Below are 18482 nucleotides of genomic sequence, written 5' to 3'. Positions count from 1 at the left end.
CCACTGCCCCCCCCCCCGCGCCCCCGAGCCTGAAGCCTCTCCGTGGTGTAACCAGACGCCTTTCCAGCCCAGCAGACAGAAGCCCCGGGGGACAGGCCCCACCTGTTGCCAGGGATGGAAATAGCTGAGAACATAATAAACAGGTGGTTGATATAAAGCAAAAAAGGGTGGGCGGGGAGGGGGGGCGTAGGGATTGCGGGGTGGGGGGAGATCTCTTGGTGGGGACAGACGGACGTTGAAGCCTACAGAGGCCTGGAGCCTGGATGTCTAACAGGTGGTAAGTGTTGGCAGCTGGGCCCTTCGACGCTACAGGCTGCTTGGGCCTAGCGGCGGGGGTGGGGTGGGGGGGAGTGTGGAATTGGGGACCGGGGCGTGTGGGGGGGCATGAATGTGAGGTGGCCTTGGAGATCAGGAGCGGGGGGGACATCAGAGGGACAAATGGCTCAGGGCTCTCTGTTCTCTTGAGCCCTGGGATTGCAGAAGAAACGCAATGGAACGCACACCGGGGGGTGGGGAGAGAAATAGCCCTATTCCGACAAACGGTGGGATTAGCTATTTCGGTACCATTGTGGAGAACTTCCTCCTGTTGGGGAGCTGCCGCAGCTGTCCAAAGGCCAACAGCCTGTCGCGGCGAAGCAATAGGGAAGGGGGCAGAGGAGAATTCCCAGAGTACTTGCAATGCCTTTCTTTCAATAAATATATAAATAAGTAGATGCCGGGGGCGCTTTCACACCTTTAGGAACTGGCGTGTGAGGATGAGCGGGAGCGCATGTGTGCACGCACATGCTCTCTCTTCCCCACTCCAGGGTTCCTGGAGCTCCTTGGACATTTGCCCTTGCGTGAGAAAACCAGGGAGGTTTCTTCAGAAGGCAGTTACCTTTCCCTTACCAATCCTCCTCCGCCTTGGGGATGTTTCAGACTAGGCCGGCTGTGAGGGAGGCATCATGCACATGTATGTACAGCTCACACGTGAAAAGAGAGGTCAGCCTGTGTGCACATCATATTTATAAAGCGCACTGCTTCCTTCGGAGAACCCTGGGAACTGTAGTTTACCCCTCATGGTGCTACAGTTCCCAGCACCCTCAACGACCTGCAGTTCTCTGAATGCTTTGGGGTAAGTCGTGCCCTTTCTACATATGGTGTGTACTCCACCTTACACATGGGAGAGAGACAGCGATGAGCTGCTGTGTGGACCCCTCCCCTCAGCTTACTGCTACCTCAGCCAGTTGCTCCAAATACATTTCTGTCTTCTTAGCTGCAACAGTGGAAGCAAGCTGGAAAAGGGGGATAGAACGGCTGCAGAAACCCAGTGCGAGAGGGAAAGCATGACGGGGCCGGTCCAAGACATTTTGCTTCCTGAGGCAAAGAAGGTGCCCCTCTCTCCCCACCTCAGAATCCAACCAGGCTGACAGTTTTGACAGCAGAATTTCACTTCAGGTCTCACAGCTGGGAGGCTCTCTCCCTCGCACCTGAGGGCAGCAGTTAGCAAGCTTAGGGGAGCTGCCATCACCGTTTGACACCCCTCCACATCTACCGCCTGAGGCAGCCACCTCCTTCTGCCAGCTGCCCTCCTGCTGTCACATCTAGCTGGGCCCTCAGGAAAAATAAATCTATCCCTGTCTAGTAACCATGATGGCTACATGGAACTTCCTTGAGCAGAGGCAGTATACCACTGAATACCACTAGCTGGAAGACGACAACGAGGGAGACGGCTTTTGTGCTCCCATGCCCTGCGTTTGGGCTTCCCAGAGGCATGACTAACCAGTGAGGGAAGATGGACCTTGGATCTGATCCAGCAGGACTTGTTTAATGACCTTTTGAACGTCCTGACGATGAGGAAACTCAGTGACATGGATGTGCAGCAGATCGTCAATAAAAGCCCGAAAGAGAGACAGCTGCCACCTCCCAAATGTCACTCTTTTGCAGGGCAGATTCAATCACATACCAGAAACTAAGATTGGCACAACTGAAAAGTTCTGGTGCAACAAATCCACATCATTCCACTTTTCAAAACATACTCTGCGGTAAGGAAAGTGACAAAGAAAAGGGTGGGATAATGATCAATTGATAGGAAGTTATACATGAGCTCAGTGCAAACTAATCCGGAGGGATGTTCTCCGATGTATAACCTCCCCACAGACAAATCTGGAGGAATGCTCAATAAAGGCCAGAGCACCGGATATGGCCCTGAAATGCGAGTCCCACCTCCGCTTTCGGGATGCACGGAAATGTGGAGGTGTCAGCCGAGGGTGTGTAGGAGGGAAAGGAAACTGGAGATAGGGATGGGGTGCACAGTGGGTCATTTCACACTCCAGACTTAATGGTCTTATGGGGGTGGGGGAGCTCTCTAGATGGCCATGTGTTTTATTTCGTTTATTTAAAACGGTCTCATCCCCCTCTCCCTTTAGATGTGTATTACCAGTAGCGGACAAAATTGCAGGGCAGAGACAAAAAGCTGTGCTGCCAGCATTGCCGTTCCTACGGCACTGGGGCAGGGCAGGGTGGTCCTCACAGCCCCCACTTTGCCCTGCCCTGCTCCAGGGCCAGCCAGGTACAAGTTGTGATGTCAGTTTTGGGATGGCAGGTCTGCCACATCAGCCACAGCTGTGGAACATAGGAAGCTGCCTTATACAGAGTCTGACCATTGGCCCATCTAGCTCCATAGTGCCAACACTGACTGGCAGCAGCTCTCCAGGGTTTTCGGGTGTGGGTCTCTGCCAGCCCTACCTGGAGATGCTGGGATCGAACCTGGGACCTTCCTCATGAAGAGCTGATGCTCTGCCACTGAGTTACAGCTTTCCCCCTTGTTTTGAAATTCAGCAAGCCCCACCCCTGCTGCACTTGGGGGGGCCTGCTCCTTCTACTGAGTGTGGGGTTCTGGACCTCTGCCCCACAGTCCTGCCCGATGGCATCAAACAGCTGCCATATATTGGGTCAACATTTTCATGGAGCTATCCACTACAAACCCAAAGTCTCGTTCCTGGTCAGTTAATAAATGGATGCAACAGGCAGAATACTCTCTAACATTTCACAGATGAGAACAGTAATATGATCGTTTGGTGCAGTGGTTAGACTGGCAACCTAGGACTGGGGAGAGACCAGCTTCAAATCCCCCCTGAGCTATGAAGTTCTCAGGGCTCATCAATCTCTCTCAGCCAGTAGCCTGCTTCATAAGCCTGCTGTGAAGATAAAATGGGACAAGGGGAGAGTTCCTTGGCGGAATGGCGAGTTATAAATAAAAGCCAATTCTCCAACCCAGGGCTGTTGCCTGAATGCATCTGTTGCATTGCTGAAATTCCTGTTCTGCATGCTACGTTAATTTACTTTTGCAATAGGTTGTCCTCTAGTGATCTAAATGGGAGGTGTTTGCTGTTATGGTTAAAAATAACTCTTAAAAGCATAATACAAAATATGCCTTAGTGTAGGATAGGGATGGGTGAATCTGCCTGTTTTGGTTTTTCTCAGTTTCTCATTTTCCTTAACTTATATTCAGTTCTCCATATCTCCACATCAGTTCACAATTACGTGTTTTTTTTTAAGGCCTCGTGAACATTCATGAGCATTTCAGTGCAACTTGTTTATATGCCATTTTGCCTAGTATGTATGTGCATTGTTGCAAAGCAATTCTCCCTGATATAATGTATTTTTTGTATGTTATCTTCCCTAACATGGGCACACTTATGTACCCTTTATGCTAGCATGTGCATTTTTGTACACAGCACTTGCCTGGAAAGCTGCACTGCCAACTTTGGAAAAGTGCAAATTTTGGGAGGGTTGCTTCCTTCAGTTCGCATATTGTTCTGGATCATGCAAATGATTGCCTTGAGATGCAAACTGAATCGACTTTCTCCCTTGTCCCAGCGTAGGAATGGGAAAACTGTGATTCCCCAGATGTTGCTCCCCTTATCCTTGAACGCTGATCCTGCAGGTTGGAGCCTTTTCCCCTTGCTGCCCCTCATGTCTGGAACTGCCACCCAATGCATCTTTGGGATGTTACCCCTGTTCCTTCAAATCCTTCTTCAAAACCCACCGTTTCTCTGATGGAAGACCATTAAGCCAACCTCTTTTGATGGCAATGTGCATTGCTTCACTTACTCCAAAATAGGGGCATTCCAGATGGCCAATCCATGGGGCTTTAGCACTAGGCCCAAGATCTCCTGCTCCATCCCTGATTTATGCAAACGCATGCCAATAGGCCGGCAGTCCTTGCTCCACCTACTGTCAGTTGCCTTCTGACCCACCAGTTCCAATGGGCACCAGTCACCACTGACAATGCCCCACTTCAAATGATGGTAAGCCAGCTCTGCTGTGTTTGGGGGCACTCCTGCTCACCTTGCCCCCAAAGGCATGGCCTGACAATCCTCACTGCCCCTTAGTTCCTATCCCTTCCTGCAACTAAGCCCAAGTACATGTAACTGTACACAGCAGATATACTTCCCCTGTTTACTTTTGCCTCCATTTTTCTACCCCTCCTACGCCTCCTCTATTTACAAATTTTGGATTGTATGCTCCTCGGAGCAGAGACCCATCTCCTTCATTTTTCTCTGCTACACATGTTGATGCCACTTTACAAGCAAATAATAATAATACTAGCAACAGTTATTATTGTGCGCACACAATGGAATGAGCTTTTTTCTAACCTAGGATACAAAATAAACAGTTTTAGTCTGGTAATCATCCTGCTGCTCCACCCTGCTGGAAATTGATCCGCAAAGTATCTCTTCCACCATGATGTGGGTCAGCTACCGACAGGACCAAAGGGATGCTGAGGTCAGAGTAAACAGGGAAGATCTAAGGCACTCTGCAAACTACCAGAGGTGGGGAAGCCCACAAAATGCAGCTCATCTCTGAAGCCAAGGGCCACTGAAAAGTAGCAACGGTAGACTCCTTTATACAGGGTAGGTAAAACTAAAACTGAATTTCAAAGGATTTGAAAGGATTTCAACCAGCCTGACCAATGTGTATCTGAGAAGTTGCTTTTTCCCCCCTTTTCCTCTCCCCACCTCTTTCCCCCAACTTAATGACAGGCAGTAGATCAGCTTAGTTTGCACACACGGGAATTATCCAGAGGACTGAAGTAGCTGGTTGATAAACGCTTATGGCAAATGTATGTAACGGAATAAATCCTCCACAACTGCCCTTCCTTCACACCTGGGGTTCCCTGTTCAAAACCACACAATAGGGATCGGAAATCCTAGCTCACCCAACAATAAACATGTGAGCATAATTAACTAGTGCAGGATGTGGTGATGGCAATCAGTTTATATGTCTTCTAAAAGAAAAAGAAAAAAGACTATATTCTTAATGATTCTATATTCCTGCATAAATTAACCCCAGTTCTGTATTCACAATTACAAAAGCATCAACATTCCACAAAGGCAGAAAGTAATTTACCTTTCTTATACCACTCTTTGTGAATCTCCTCCTTTTGCGACAATACAGTATGTTAAGAAAAAACATCAGAGGGGTATTGATTGATTCTGTATGCAATGACTATGCTCACACAGAGAAAGAAACATGCTTGGTTTAAGGAGAGTGGTCAGTGACGGCACCCTCACAAGAAAACGAAAGGTTTAAAACCACCTTTATAAAGGGGGAATGGGGAACAGAGCAGAAATGAACAGGCTCAACTGCCTCCTGAGCCAGAGCACCCCCTAATGGCAGTCTGCTGCACTGCAGCTGGCCTTTTCTGTGCTCAGCATCTCAAACGTGGGAAAACACACAAAAAAGCAAATTTGAAAGGGACTGTCCAGCATTTCCTGTTGAAAAGGAAATGGGAGAGAAACTGTGGTTTTGATCCTAGTAAAAGAACAAAGAGACAACAAGCTGGGCTTTGTGCTCTGTAGCCACAGGGGGTGCCAACATTTTGTCCTGCCTTTTCCAAGCGCACAATATAAAGGCAGAAGTTCAACCGGCAAAGAATCTACAGCAGCTGCTTGCCATGCAAGCAAAATTCACTTGCTGAATATATTCTTGCCATACAGCAGAGAATGCCTTGTTTTGCAGGGGGGAAGTATCTCCAGGGAAGGATAGGACTCTGTGACGGGTAGAGCCTTCCTTCATGTACCATTCAAGATGCTGTCTGGAAGAGGAACCTCCGTTTTTGTGCTTATTTTATCCTACAATGTCCTCATTTACCACCATCACCCACTCTTTAATCCTCACAACAACCCTGTGGTGTAGCTTATCTGAGATAGAGAATGACTTGGCCTCAGGTCACTCATTGAGCTTCTTGGCTGAGTGGGGAAATTTGAACCCAGGTCTCTCTGCTCTAAGCCTGACATTCGGGATTGCCAACCTTTGAGGGACCGTGGGAACGTCTGCAAAGCAGAGAAACCGCCACAGCAACCAAGCACATGCCACAGCCTAGGGTATTGGCGAGAACAGAGTGTCTTGTCCAATTTCAGCTGGTGTGGAGAGGACCCCATTGGTGATCCTTGCCCTACAGCAGCCTTTGCCAACCTGGTGCCCTCCATGTGGCTTTGGACTGCAGCTCCCACCAAGCCCACCCAGGTAAGGGCATTGCTGCGCTATGCCCTCAGCACCCGGCAAGAGGCACGACAACTCCAGAGCTGCGCCAGGGAAGAGCCACGGCTTTGTTCTGGTGACGGATGCCTACGTGTGATTGTTGGGGCAGCAGGTGGGGCAGGTTCAGGATGTCCTCTTCCAGCGACAGAGAGTGTCCCTCCCCACAGATACTTGCATGAGGCTGTACACAACTCTGCCTCGGACTCCCTGTATAGGTTTATCTTTGAAACTGGTGTCAGATATTGGGGGGGGGGGAGAGATTTTAAAAATCCCTTTGTTAAAAGGTGCCAGAGAGAAAAAGATGCCAGACATGGTCGCCATCTGATCTTTGATTACTGCCCAGATTCAGCATCTAGATCCCTGCTGGGTGGGTAGAATGTAGCCAGCCTACTTTTTTCCTGCACCAACGCCCCCCCTGCCAGGAGGGGCATCTGCACCCATGGCATCAGCTTCATTAACTACAACTCTGAGATCCCAAATTTCAGGGTTCGTAGTTAGTGAAGCCCCCAGGGTCCTCGACCCAGAACATCCCCGTATTAGCTGGGCTTCTCTGATACACCTTATCCTGTGAAATTGCCTACCGGTAATTTTACAGACTCAGACAAAGGCTGGTTTCACACCACACACTGAAAGCACACGGCTTCTCCCAAAAAACCAGGGAACTGTAGTTTGTGAAGGGTGCTGGAACACAGTCCTGTGCAGGGTAAACTACTGTTCTCATGATTCTTTGGGGAAAGCCATGCAATTTAAATGCATGATGTGGGTGCAGACTCAAGCCCAGTATTGTCTACTCTTGACAGGCAGCAGCTCCCGGGGGTCTCAGCCAGGAGCTTTCCCCATCAACCACTGCTTTATTATTATTATTATTTTACTGAAGATGCCAAGGCTTGTGCTCTGTCGCTGAGCCACGTTGATATGGCCTCTCTGGAATGTACCCCCGCATGTGATCTTAAAGAAGAAAAAGAACCTCTAAGCATTGGGGTGATTATGATCAGTTTTGGTGCCAAAAGATGAATCTCCAAATCAAAAGGCATGGTTTTATTTTTGGGGGGTGGGGCGATTAAAACATAACCTGTTACCTGCATTGCTATCCATAAAATCACTTGGGGAAAACAAACAGAACTTATTGTTCCATCAAGCCTTTGGCATTATTTCTTGGTCCAAGTACTCTGCCTACTGCAGCTAAAGTTAAGTATACGTCACTGAAATAATCACATTTTCTTCCCCGCATGGCCCTTGCATCCAATTACCCCTCCTCCCTTCTGTTGCCACACTTGAATCTGTTGTTTTATACTGTATGATTGTTGGGGCAGAGACCTGCCATTTCATTCTTTGTAAAGTGCCAGGGACATTGAAGGAACAACAATATCCAGCTTAGAGCCTCCCCACAAAAATGTTCTGTTATGAAGAAGAGAGAAGAGAGAGAGAGAGAGAGAGAGAGCTCAGTCAATAAAGCATGAGACTCTTAATCTCCGAGTTGTGGGTTCGAGATTCACAATGGGCAAAATATTGCTGCATTGCAGGGGGCTGGAGACTCGGTGACCCTCATGGTCCCTTCCAACTCTGAGATTCTATGACCCAGATTCTATGACCCAAATCTTGGAATGGCTTGTCAAGCTGATGAATATCTTTGAAAGTAGTTGGGTTGGGGGAAGGATGAAGAAAGGAAAGCATACCTTGCTCTGGGGGGAGGCGGGGCCCTTCCTACCCCCCCCACCCCACCCCAGCAGATCCCTAGCATCAGCAGCATTGCAGACTGCAGCCTACCTCCCCAATTATAACCCAGCCCAACCCTGTTGAGCCAGTTCCTGCCACTTGGGATTCCCATCTGACAGGTATCCTGGACGGCAGCCAAAACGCAAGTGGGGAGACAGATGCCGCCTGGGCCAGAAAGTGTGGGTGAAGAACTGGACCGCAGGGGTGGGGATCTGTCCCAGACACTTTCTCTTTCTCTTCTCTCTCTCTCTCTCTCTCTCTCTGCTGCGGCAGGGGTCCAGCAGCTGTCTAGGGGCTGAGTGTGTGAAATCGGCTGGGCTCCGTCTGTCTGCCGTCGGGACCGGGCGGGACAGGTGGCCGCTGAACTGTGCCTTTGAGGCTGGGGGCTCATCGGGCCAAGCAAGGGAGGCTGGGAGGGGGGAGGGAGAGAGAGGGGGAGGGAGCCAGAAGGGGTCCTACCAGGCCAAGGAAAGGCTTGATGCTGCCAACCACAACGGCAGCTCCAACCATTCTCCTCTCTCTCTCTGGCCATCAGCCCCCCCCCCTCACTGCCAGCCAACCAAAGGACCAGTGCAATGGGACTCTTGCACCGGCAGCCCCTTTCCATGTACCACTGACTGCCCTTCCACATCCTCAAGGGACAGACAATATAGGAGTCCTGCTTCTCAAGTCAGTAGAAACAGTCTCAAAGAGAACCCAGGAGTCCTGGCCGTCTTGCCTCCCCCAACATACATTTCAAGTTTTAACACATTCAACACCTGTCCCAGAGCTGTGAAGGGGGACCCAAGAGTCCTGCCCTGCTCCCTCTGGATTTTCTTCGTGGTTCCCAGCCCTCCTGCCCCACACTTGGCCACTCCCTGCTCCCCCAGCCCCCATTCCCAGAGCTGAGAAGAGGACCCTGGCTCTAATACCCCCCTCCCTGTCCCTCACTATTACGCAGACCCTCCTTCCCTTCCGCAGTTCTCACTCACCTGCCCTCTGCAGAGCCCTCGACCCTCGAAGAAGCACCAACAGCAGACCAAAGACCACCCAGGGCATTTCTGGACGGTGTCACCCCTCTGCCCGGTGCACCCAGGCTGCCCCACACCTGGAGGGTGTAGGAACAGCCAGGGTCCCAAGCTAGAGCTCAGCTGGGGGAGGGAAGGGACAAGAGGGGTGTCTCTGGACTGTCACGGCACCAGCCAATCGAGGATCTAGGCGGGATCTTCCAGGGTCTGCATGGATGGCGGTGAAGGACGCTGGCGATCCAGTCGTTTTCTGGGATCTCGCGGGTGGAGCCTGCTAACTAGCCATTGCATCGGAGGGGCTCGGATACCCCTCGGCTCCTCTTCCTGCTCCGGGGAAGTCGCTGTCAAGCAGTCGGTGGGTCGGAGAGGATCTCTTTGATCTGTCCGCAGGATCTAGGGATCACATGTCGCTGGTCCCCAAGGGGCACCGTGGGGAGGCGACTGTCCTCTCCTGTCCTGAAAGTGCAGCAGCCCGAGGGCGCCTTGGGTCCCAAGCGAAGTTTCTCTCGCACTTCGACGGGGCGCAAGCTTAGCTGGTATCCTTCCGGATCTGCCACGTTCCGAGCCGGCTGTCCCCAAAGGATCTGGAATCCACTAGAGTCCGAGCGCGGTGGCTCATCTCCCCCGGTCTTCCTGGGTGAGGATCCGGCGGTCAGACGGGACGGGGTCCCGCCTCACCCTTCTTAGCTCTCTTCACCGCTTCAGCCGCCGAGTAAGATCTCGGATCCGGTAGATCTCTTGCCAGAAGTGATGCTCGTGGATCTCTCTTTCTCTCCTCCCCTCTCGGCTTCCGACCAATCCCTTCTCGGCCTCCTTCTCCCTCCTTGGGCAAATCTGGAGTCTCTCCGGAGCCCCGAGGGATGGTGTGTGGATCAATTCTTGTCCAGGACGGGTTTGCTCACCAGGTGGGTTCCTTCCATCCCGGAGGGGATCTCGGCGCCTGTCAGGCGGCGGTGTTCAGCGTATCCTTACTCCCCGCCCTCTCCAGAGCGGATCCGGAGTTCGCAGGCGGACCAAAACCGAGAGGAATAGTCTGTGGCTCTGCTTACGTCCAGGCGGACCTGTGGTAGTCCGGGCTTTTCCTGGGGGGCGAGTGGTCGGAACCCGCCCCAGGCAGCCGCCAGAGGAGCCTGGGCAGCCGCCGCCCTCGTGGTGGAACCACCTGCAGCGGCAGCCCCGCAGCTCCCTCGCTGGGCGCTTGTTCGACGGGGCCGGTTCTTGGCTCGGCGGCTTCTGCTGCTGCTGCCGCCGCCGCCGCCCTCCGCTCTCTGTTCCCCCCAGCTCGCTCCCCTGGCAGCCGGAGGCAGAAGAGAAGGCGGCTCCCCCGCCATCCCCACCCCACTCCCAGCAGATCTCCCCGCCCCGACCGGCGGCCGCCCCTGGGACGTCCCATCCCGAAGGGGAGGGCCGAGAGGAGGAGGAGGCTTCTCTTCTCGGCGCGACTTCTTTGCGGCCGCCTCGCTCTCTTTCTCTCTCATCTCTGCGCGCGGCCTTGAAATCTGAGACGGGGCGGGAAGAGGAGGGGAAGGAGGGGGCCAGAGGATGTGCGGTTTGGGGGCGAGCGGGTGGGAGGGGAGGCTGGGCAGCCCAGGGCTTCACTTGGGACATAGCTCACAGCCCAGAACCAGTTTTTTTCTGTTGGGCCTCAAGCCCCGGAACACGTGAGGAGAGCGTGCCTCTGAGCACGTGCAGAGTTGATCTCTGTCTTTCTCTCTCTTCATGCCATCGTCCTCACGCGTCTGGAACTAGGGGGGAAAGGTGGGTGAGGCTGACTGCCAGAACATTTGCGCCCCCGCACCTCTTTAAAACGGAGCACTGGCCCGGGCTCCGGAGGGTTAATGCCTCCTGGAGCCTGTTTCTTAAATGACTGCGGACGCACTGTGCATGCAGAGCACATTCCCCCACCCCGCGAGAATCCTGGGAACTGGCCTTTGATAAGGGCGCTGGGAATTTTAGCTCAGTGAGGGGCGAACGACAGTTCCCAGCATTCTTTGGCACTCTTTTGAGGGGTGGGGTGTGGATGCAGCCAAGGCCAGCAGGCCTGAAGGCTGGTGCCTACCAAGGTGGAACATCTCTGGGTACCAGCAATGTCCCATCCCCTTCTGCAAAGTCCTGCATTAAAGGTTAAAGAGAGAAGAGGAAGTGGTTTAAAATTAAAACTCAGCACCAGCTACTTACAAAATGAGCATCAAGCAGACCAAATCCTAGGGATCCTGGCTCTCGTTACCCCATGTCAACGCCACCCCAGTATTGAAGGGAACGAGGAACCAGAGCACTCTGGTTCAGTGATTCTCACTTCATAATTTTTGTAATAAGGAAGGCAGTGAATTGCGGATCGTACACACAGGATCGTTCCCTGGTGCAGACGTGAGCAGAGAGTTTGGAGGGGGCCTTGTAGGATACGCAGCCTGATCCACTGCTGGATGCAAAATATTCAGAGCTTGGAGCATCCTCGGCAGACACTTGTTCAGCCTCTTGAAGACCTCCAGCAAAGGAGAGACACGTACACACGACCAGGCAGAAATGGCCAAAGTGCTGTTTCTTCCAGTGCCCAACCACAGTCCTGACCTTAAGCCCTATAAATCATCATTTAGCCTGGCTAAAAGTATTTGCTCACATCCAGAGGGGTATTCCCTGTGCACAACCTGTGTACACCACCAGCTGGACTGTATGCTTGTAAACTTAAGAACATGAAAGGTTCAGTGAGATGAGTGCACCGTCAAGGTACCGGTGAACCCAGTAGCAAGGGTACACCTATTCACACAAACACTTGTATGTGCGTACAGACAACTTGCTTCTAAGGTGTCAACGAGCCTTCTTCAAATATTTGAATACAGTGGTACCTCAGGTTAAGTACTTAATTCGTTCCGGAGGTCCGTTCTTAACCTGAAACTGTTCTGAACCTGAAGCACCTGAAGAACTCTGAGCTCTGGAGGTGGGCAGGAGAAGGCAGGAGAGAAATGAAATAAATAAGCCTCCCCTGGTTTTACGAAGTGGGTGGAGGTGGGAGGAGAGTGGTTCAAGTGTGTCAGAACCCCAGTCAACCCGCGTGGTGGTTCAGGGAATGTTGACACGGCAAAACTTAAAAACTGGTTTGAGAAACCAGTTTAATTATGGAGGCTTTCCTTCAAAGGATCTCGGCGACTGTCATCTTGTGAGGGTTGCTAAAAATGCTGTCTTTCAAGTCCCCTAAAGTAAAATTATTATTATTTTTCTAATTTGCAGTCCTTTTGTTCCCAGGATTCTTTGGTTTAGGGGCAGGGGCGTTGTTCAATGCTTTCATTTATTTCTAGCATTGATATCCCAGCCTTCCCCCCCCAAAAAAGGTGGCCAGGTGTACTCAGGAGGTCACAGACCCATGGCTCCAATTTGCATAAAAAATTGCATATGCTAATATGTTAAAGAGTGCAAATTCATTAAGGAGGTTTTCTCAAAAAGATCCCACAAATTAGTGGGCCTGCCATTGGCTGAATAGAGCCTCCATGATCAGAGGCACTATACCACTGACTCTGACACTAGGAACTATCGACAGAGGAGAGCTCTCAGCTTTCTGCTGTGCTTGTGAGCTTGTGTGGGTGTGAAGTCTAGCTGGCTGCTGTTGGCAACTGATCTGGGTGAACGTTGGTCCCACCCAGCAAGAGGATTGTTAGTAACACCAAGCTGTTGTAATGGGTTGCCTAAGCTGATGAGGTCAGGAATACAGCGGGGGTGGGGAGCCTATGGCCCTCCTGATGCCAGACTCCAGCTCTCACTGGCCCCCAGCCGGCATAGCCGGCGGACAGGGAGGATCACAGATTCTTGGGAGTAGTGGGACCCACAATATAATACTGAAAGATTCCCTCTTCATGCTGCAGTGGGAGACAGCCTCTTGAACCCGAAGGATGCCCAGCCAAAGTGTGGGTGAGTTTTAGGCTGTTTGAAGATGGCTATCAGGAGAAAACAAGCTTGCTCCATCTTCCATGTGGCAGCCCTTTAGATATTTGAAGATCGCTATCTCCTCTCAGGCCCCTATTTTCTAGGCTAAACATTCCCAACTCCCTCAACCGTTCCTCAACAGGCTTGGTTTCCAGACCCTTGACCATCTTGGTCACCCTCCTCTGCACACGTCTCAGTTTGTCAGCATCCTGAAATTGTGGCACCCAGAACTGGACACAGGACTCCAGGTGTGGTCTGACCAGAAGTGAGCAATACTCTTTTCTTCCCTTGACCTGGACACTTAGACTTCTGTGGACGCAGCCTAGAATAGAAATCCATAACTAATAGTGGCCATTGCTGCTAATGGTGGTGTCAGGATGAGGTCTATACTGGCTAGTGGGGTGGGGGCGTGGCACAAGGTGGAACTGAGCTGCCATATCAGGGCCTGGTACTAGGATGAGCAAGCTGGGTGTGGGTTGAAGCACTCTGGAGCTTGGGGGCAGAGCACCTGCTGGTTCAAACCCCAGCCTCCAGGTAGGGCTGGGACAGAAGGTTGTCTGAAATCCTGGAGAGCAGCTGCCGGTCAGTGTAGGCAATGCTAAGCTAGATAGACCAATGGTAGACCTGGCTCAGTATAAAGCAATCTTCCTAGGAGGCCGAAGAGCAGGAGAGAAAGAGGTTCTTGTGAGCTGGGATTGCAAGGGTATCATCCTCAAAGAATCACACTTCTCTTTTCATCTGCTCCTTCCCTTTCAGGTTCAAAGCTGTCAGAGAGGGGGGCCTGTGGGGGAAGCAGTTTCTTGGGGATCAAGGGGGGGATTAGGTGTGATGAGGCTTGTTTTGAGTGTCTCTTGGCAGCGATCGAGGCTGGTGGAGGGGCTTTCCACGCAGGGAGAAGAAAACCCAGCTGGGATTTGGGGCCTGCAGGAACCTGCCCCTTCTGAAGGGGCCTTGGAATCTCCCCCAGGCTTGTGGGGGGTGGGAGGTGGGGGGATAGAGGAGTGGCCCCAGGTGGTAGCTGAAATTGGGGAGAGGGATCAGAGAGAGATCATCTTATGCATCAATCAAGCTGGTTACAAAAAAGCTCCTGTGAACACTGAAGCATGGAAGAATCTAGACTTTGACACCCAGCCGCCTCTCGCAACGGCTGAGGCAGGCACCACAAACCTCACCCTCACAACCACACGCTCACATTCCTCTGCAGGCAGCATCGCGCACTGCGGAGCATGCATGTGCACGCACACATAGACACACTGGCTCGCGCCTCGAGTCACCACAATTTGACCTCTCGGGAGCTCGCTGCTTTGAAGGCCTGACAGGAGTGAAAACAGCATAGCGGAGATGAGGGGGTCCCTGTGCATAAACAGAGTGTGCTTCCTCTGCTGCCCACGTTCCGACTGTGGCCCCCACCCCACAATGGCAGGCGGCCCCTGGAATTCTGACCATGAGGGAATGCGGCCCCAGGCTGAAAAAGGGTCCCCACCCTTGCATTAAAGGGACTGGCAAATTCCACAAGGAGGGGACCCAGTGCTCAGTGGCTGAATACCGCTGCTTTGCACACACGCAGAAGATGCCAGGTTCTGTCCCCCTGGAACTGCTGATCTGAAAGGAGCTCAGAAGCCAGGAGAGCAAAATATGGGCCTGATGCATGTCATGAGTTAAAGCAATGTGGCCTGAGTCAGTAGATGTCAACATCGTGCATTCACCAACTGTCCAATATTTAAGTCTTGCTTTTGCTTCTTTCCTGTTTTTAAACAGTGGCCAGGCTGCAGCTTGCATTGCTGCCCCCGGGCACCCAAATGTTTGCAGCCAACTCCAAACATACCCACTCACAGAACTTCCATGTTCAGAGGCAGTATATCGTTAATTGTCAGGTACCTGAGATAATAAACGGAAAGCAGTGGCTGTGTCTCCATTGCGGCTTTTCTTCAGAGCTTCCTAGGTGGCTGGTGGATGTTGGAGACAGAGTACTGGGCCTGAGGTCAGATCCAGCAGGAAATGGCGGTGCTTGCACACAAGTAGATGCCCACACAATACCATGGGAGGCGTGGGGTTTGTCATAGCTACTCAGAGGGCTACTGGCAAGAGCTGCTGTGTTCAGTGAACATGCAAACATAGTAAGTTCTGGTGGACCAGGCCAGTGGTCCAGCATCCTCTTCTGACAGTGACCTATCAGACACCTCTGGGAAGCCCACAATCTCCCCTTCTATTCAGGGACAGCCTGTCTCCAACAATAGAGCCAGAGCACAGCCCTCGTGGCTAGTAGCCATTGCTAGCCTCACCCTCCATGCATTGGCCTAATGCTCTTTTTGGAGCCATGCTGCGAGCTGCCTATCATTACTTCTTGTGGCAGTGAATTTCACAGATAAGCTGTGTGAGGCAGCTGCTTTTACACACACAGCAAAATCCAGACAGGCCATGCTCTACTGCTCATTCCACACAGCCCCCCCCCCCGGGGCAGAGAGAGGCCCACGAGGCAACGGGAATTTCCCACGGAGCAAACCAGGGCGGGACCGGTCAGGGCCGCTCAGCCAGCTTGGAGGAACCTACACTTTAAGACTTCAGCTCTTTTTAGCTGGGGAGAGTACAGCGGGGTCAAGCAAACCCTCATTATCAGGATCGACAGCTCCTAGTCCCATATTCAGAATGAGAATGTGCAATGTGATCATGACGGGGCAAGAGTGCCTCTGAGCACGGTAGTGCATTCCATCTCCTGCACAAAGGAAACAGAGCCAAGCATGGCACTCTTCTAGGGTCCTTTCTATTTTAGGAATGAACTGTGGTGCCCAGGACAGCACCAGACCTTTCCCCAACTCCCTTTACTCCATACTTCCAGCACTGCAGAGTAGGAAAGGTTAGGCAACAGGCCCCTTCCCTGATATATGCACCCTGAGAATCTCAAAGAAGTTCTCTTATTGACCAGGCCAGGCCATTGGTCAATCAAGCCCAGTGTTGACTGCAGCTACCATGACTCTCTGTGCCATCAAGCAAGGAACACAAGAAGAGCCCTGCTGGATCCGGCCAGTGGCCCATCCAGGTGTCCAGCATCCAGGTGTCCATGCAAAGCCCACAAGCTGGACCTGTGAACAATGGTCTTCTCCCCACTTCTGATTCCCAGCGACTGGCATTTAGAGGCATCCTGCCTCCAACATCAGCATCTTGGTTCAAAGGCATTGATGGTCTTTCTGATCACCTGCTTCCCTGGATCCTTAAACCGAAGATGCCAGAGACTGAATCTCAGACCTTTTGCATGCAAGGCATGCTCTCCCCTTGAGCTACGGCTCTGCCCAACTTGCGTGCGTTGCAAGTTTCTAGCTCTTAAGGCACAGGTTGAAAGTGTGTGGACAAGGCAGAAATCTTAGAAGCCCAAGTGCAGCTGGCTAAGCAGGATTTTCAGCTATCGGGACTCTGCTCCCCTTGTCTCTGGCTCCACCCATCATAGGATCCTCCCACCACTAGCACCCAACTTCTGACCTGCATCCTTTTGTGTCCATCACAGCAATCAGGAACATGGGAGTGGGGTGGAAGGGGAGAGGGGATGGCAATAGTGGTGGTGAGAAGGAGCAGGACATGCTATTTTGCACAAGAATCTGAGCAAGGTTTCTTTTCCCCTCCCCCTTTCCTTGCCAAACCACTGGAGAGTAAACCCCGGGGTACTCATGATTGTTTTTCATTTTATGAGCAAGGCACCCGGGAGTAAGACTCGCTGCAGACAAGCCTGGCTTCACATCTTTAATGTACAACTTCTGCAAAACAGCTCACGTTCGCCTCGGGACCCAGCGCTCGGGAAATTTCACATCGCCCCCAAGGCACGTACAGCGGTGGTCGGCAATTTGATTTCCCTGGCAGAACTATTTAGGACAGGGCCGCGGCAGGGAGCCAAACCCCCTTCCCTTCCTCCTCGGGCTCGCTTGCTGACTCCAGGACAACGTGGAGCTGGCTGAGGTCTCCGATTGGTACCACTGCAAAAAATAAAACAGCAGGCAGCCTTTCTGCAGATTGAGGGGATCGAAGAAACTCCTTTTAGCCACTAGAATGGCAGGGGCAAGGAGTGTGGACCAAGTGATGGTCCTCTTGCAGCCCTGTTTTTTACCCACAGGCAGTCAGTTCCCAACCAGAAAAGTCTATCTATGACTACTAGTTGTGGTGCTAAGTGGGGAATCTCCATCTTCAAAAGCAATGCACCTCTGAATACCAATTGGTGGGGAGGTGACAGCAGGGCTATGGCTATTAGGGGGAGGACTGTAACATAATGTCAGAATGTGTGCTTTGTACACAGAAGGACTCTGGCTCAGTCTCTGGGCCATCTCTATATATGCTAGAAAAAAATCTAGACTGAAACTCTGGGGACCTGCTGCCCATCAGGATAAATCAGGGGTGGGGATCCTGCGACCCTTGAGATGCTGTTGGGCTCCCAACCCCATTCCTGACAATCAAGGCTGATGGCAATTGAATCCAATACCATCTCAAGTGCCACAAGTTCCCCATCTCTGGCAGACCCTCCTAAGTGTCCCTATCTGCCAGGGACAATCCCAGATTTACAGAAGCTGTCCTGGTTCCTGATTTGATCCCAGAATGTCCCACTTTTCCTTAGGACGCCCCTATTTTCATCAGCAAAGTTTTGGAGGGTGTGGTAGGACGTCGCTATTTTCATTGGAGAAATCTTGGAGGGTATGGAGTTATGCAGAGCAGAACAATTTCCAGACCAAGTCCCTTTTCCATCCACCTCTCTGTCCTTGTGGGACAATGCAGGACAATGCCCCAAGGGGAGTTTGCAATGCTTCAACCCATGCATGTTGAAGCAGGTGGTTCGGCCGGGGGTGGGGTGGGCAAATGTGTGGGATGGAAAAAGCGGGAGGGTTGGATCGGGTGGCAGTTTCTGCCTCTTCCTGTCCATTAATTAAAGATTAAGGAGGATGCAAATCAAAGGGTGACAGTGTGACAGGCCTTGCCTTCATCTGGCTTCCAGCTGGAGGAACTGGCCTCAAAAACCTCCACTCTCCACCCACCCAATGCCACATCCCCTTCGTTTTAATTTGGCCCTGATGAATTGCAGAACTGACAGAGCAGCAGAGGGCAATCCCTTCCCCAGAGGCCTCCCTGCCTCCCTGTAGCTGTGCAATACGGCTAAGGTGCACCCTGGACACAAACCTCAACTGAGGTATTCAAGTTAAATTATGTACCAACTTGTGGGGTTTTTTTACTTTTCAGCATGGAATATTTGAAGGATGCTTTCAAAGTGATGACTGAAAAGCCATATATTGGCCTGCTTGCTCAGAGGCGTAATTGGGGCAGCATGTCCAGCAATGTGGCATC

General features: G+C 51.9%; 1 protein-coding gene and 1 long non-coding RNA gene across 2 annotated transcripts in view; one reads left to right on the top strand and one right to left on the bottom strand.

The window, feature by feature from the left end:
• The window catches only part of KREMEN2 (kringle containing transmembrane protein 2), a 30252-nt gene extending 19727 nt beyond the window's left edge, over positions 1–10525 (bottom strand). Inside the window, exon 1 of the mRNA XM_081885489.1 lies at positions 9216–10525. Within this exon, the coding sequence (XP_081741615.1) occupies positions 9216–9282 (67 nt within the window). The 5' untranslated portion in view covers positions 9283–10525. The remainder of the gene's footprint in view (positions 1–9215) is intronic.
• On the top strand, positions 913–3690 carry LOC309355662. Its single transcript, XR_014162581.1, has 2 exons — positions 913–2024; positions 3035–3690. It is a non-coding gene; the product is annotated as an uncharacterized lncRNA (long non-coding RNA).
• Positions 10526–18482: the final 7957 nt, after the last annotated feature.

The sequence above is a fragment of the Podarcis melisellensis genome (assembly GCF_964234715.1).
Source record: "Podarcis melisellensis genome assembly, chromosome: 13".
Taxonomy (NCBI): Eukaryota; Metazoa; Chordata; class Lepidosauria; order Squamata; family Lacertidae; genus Podarcis; species Podarcis melisellensis.
This window is presented reverse-complemented; position numbering and strand designations above follow the sequence as displayed.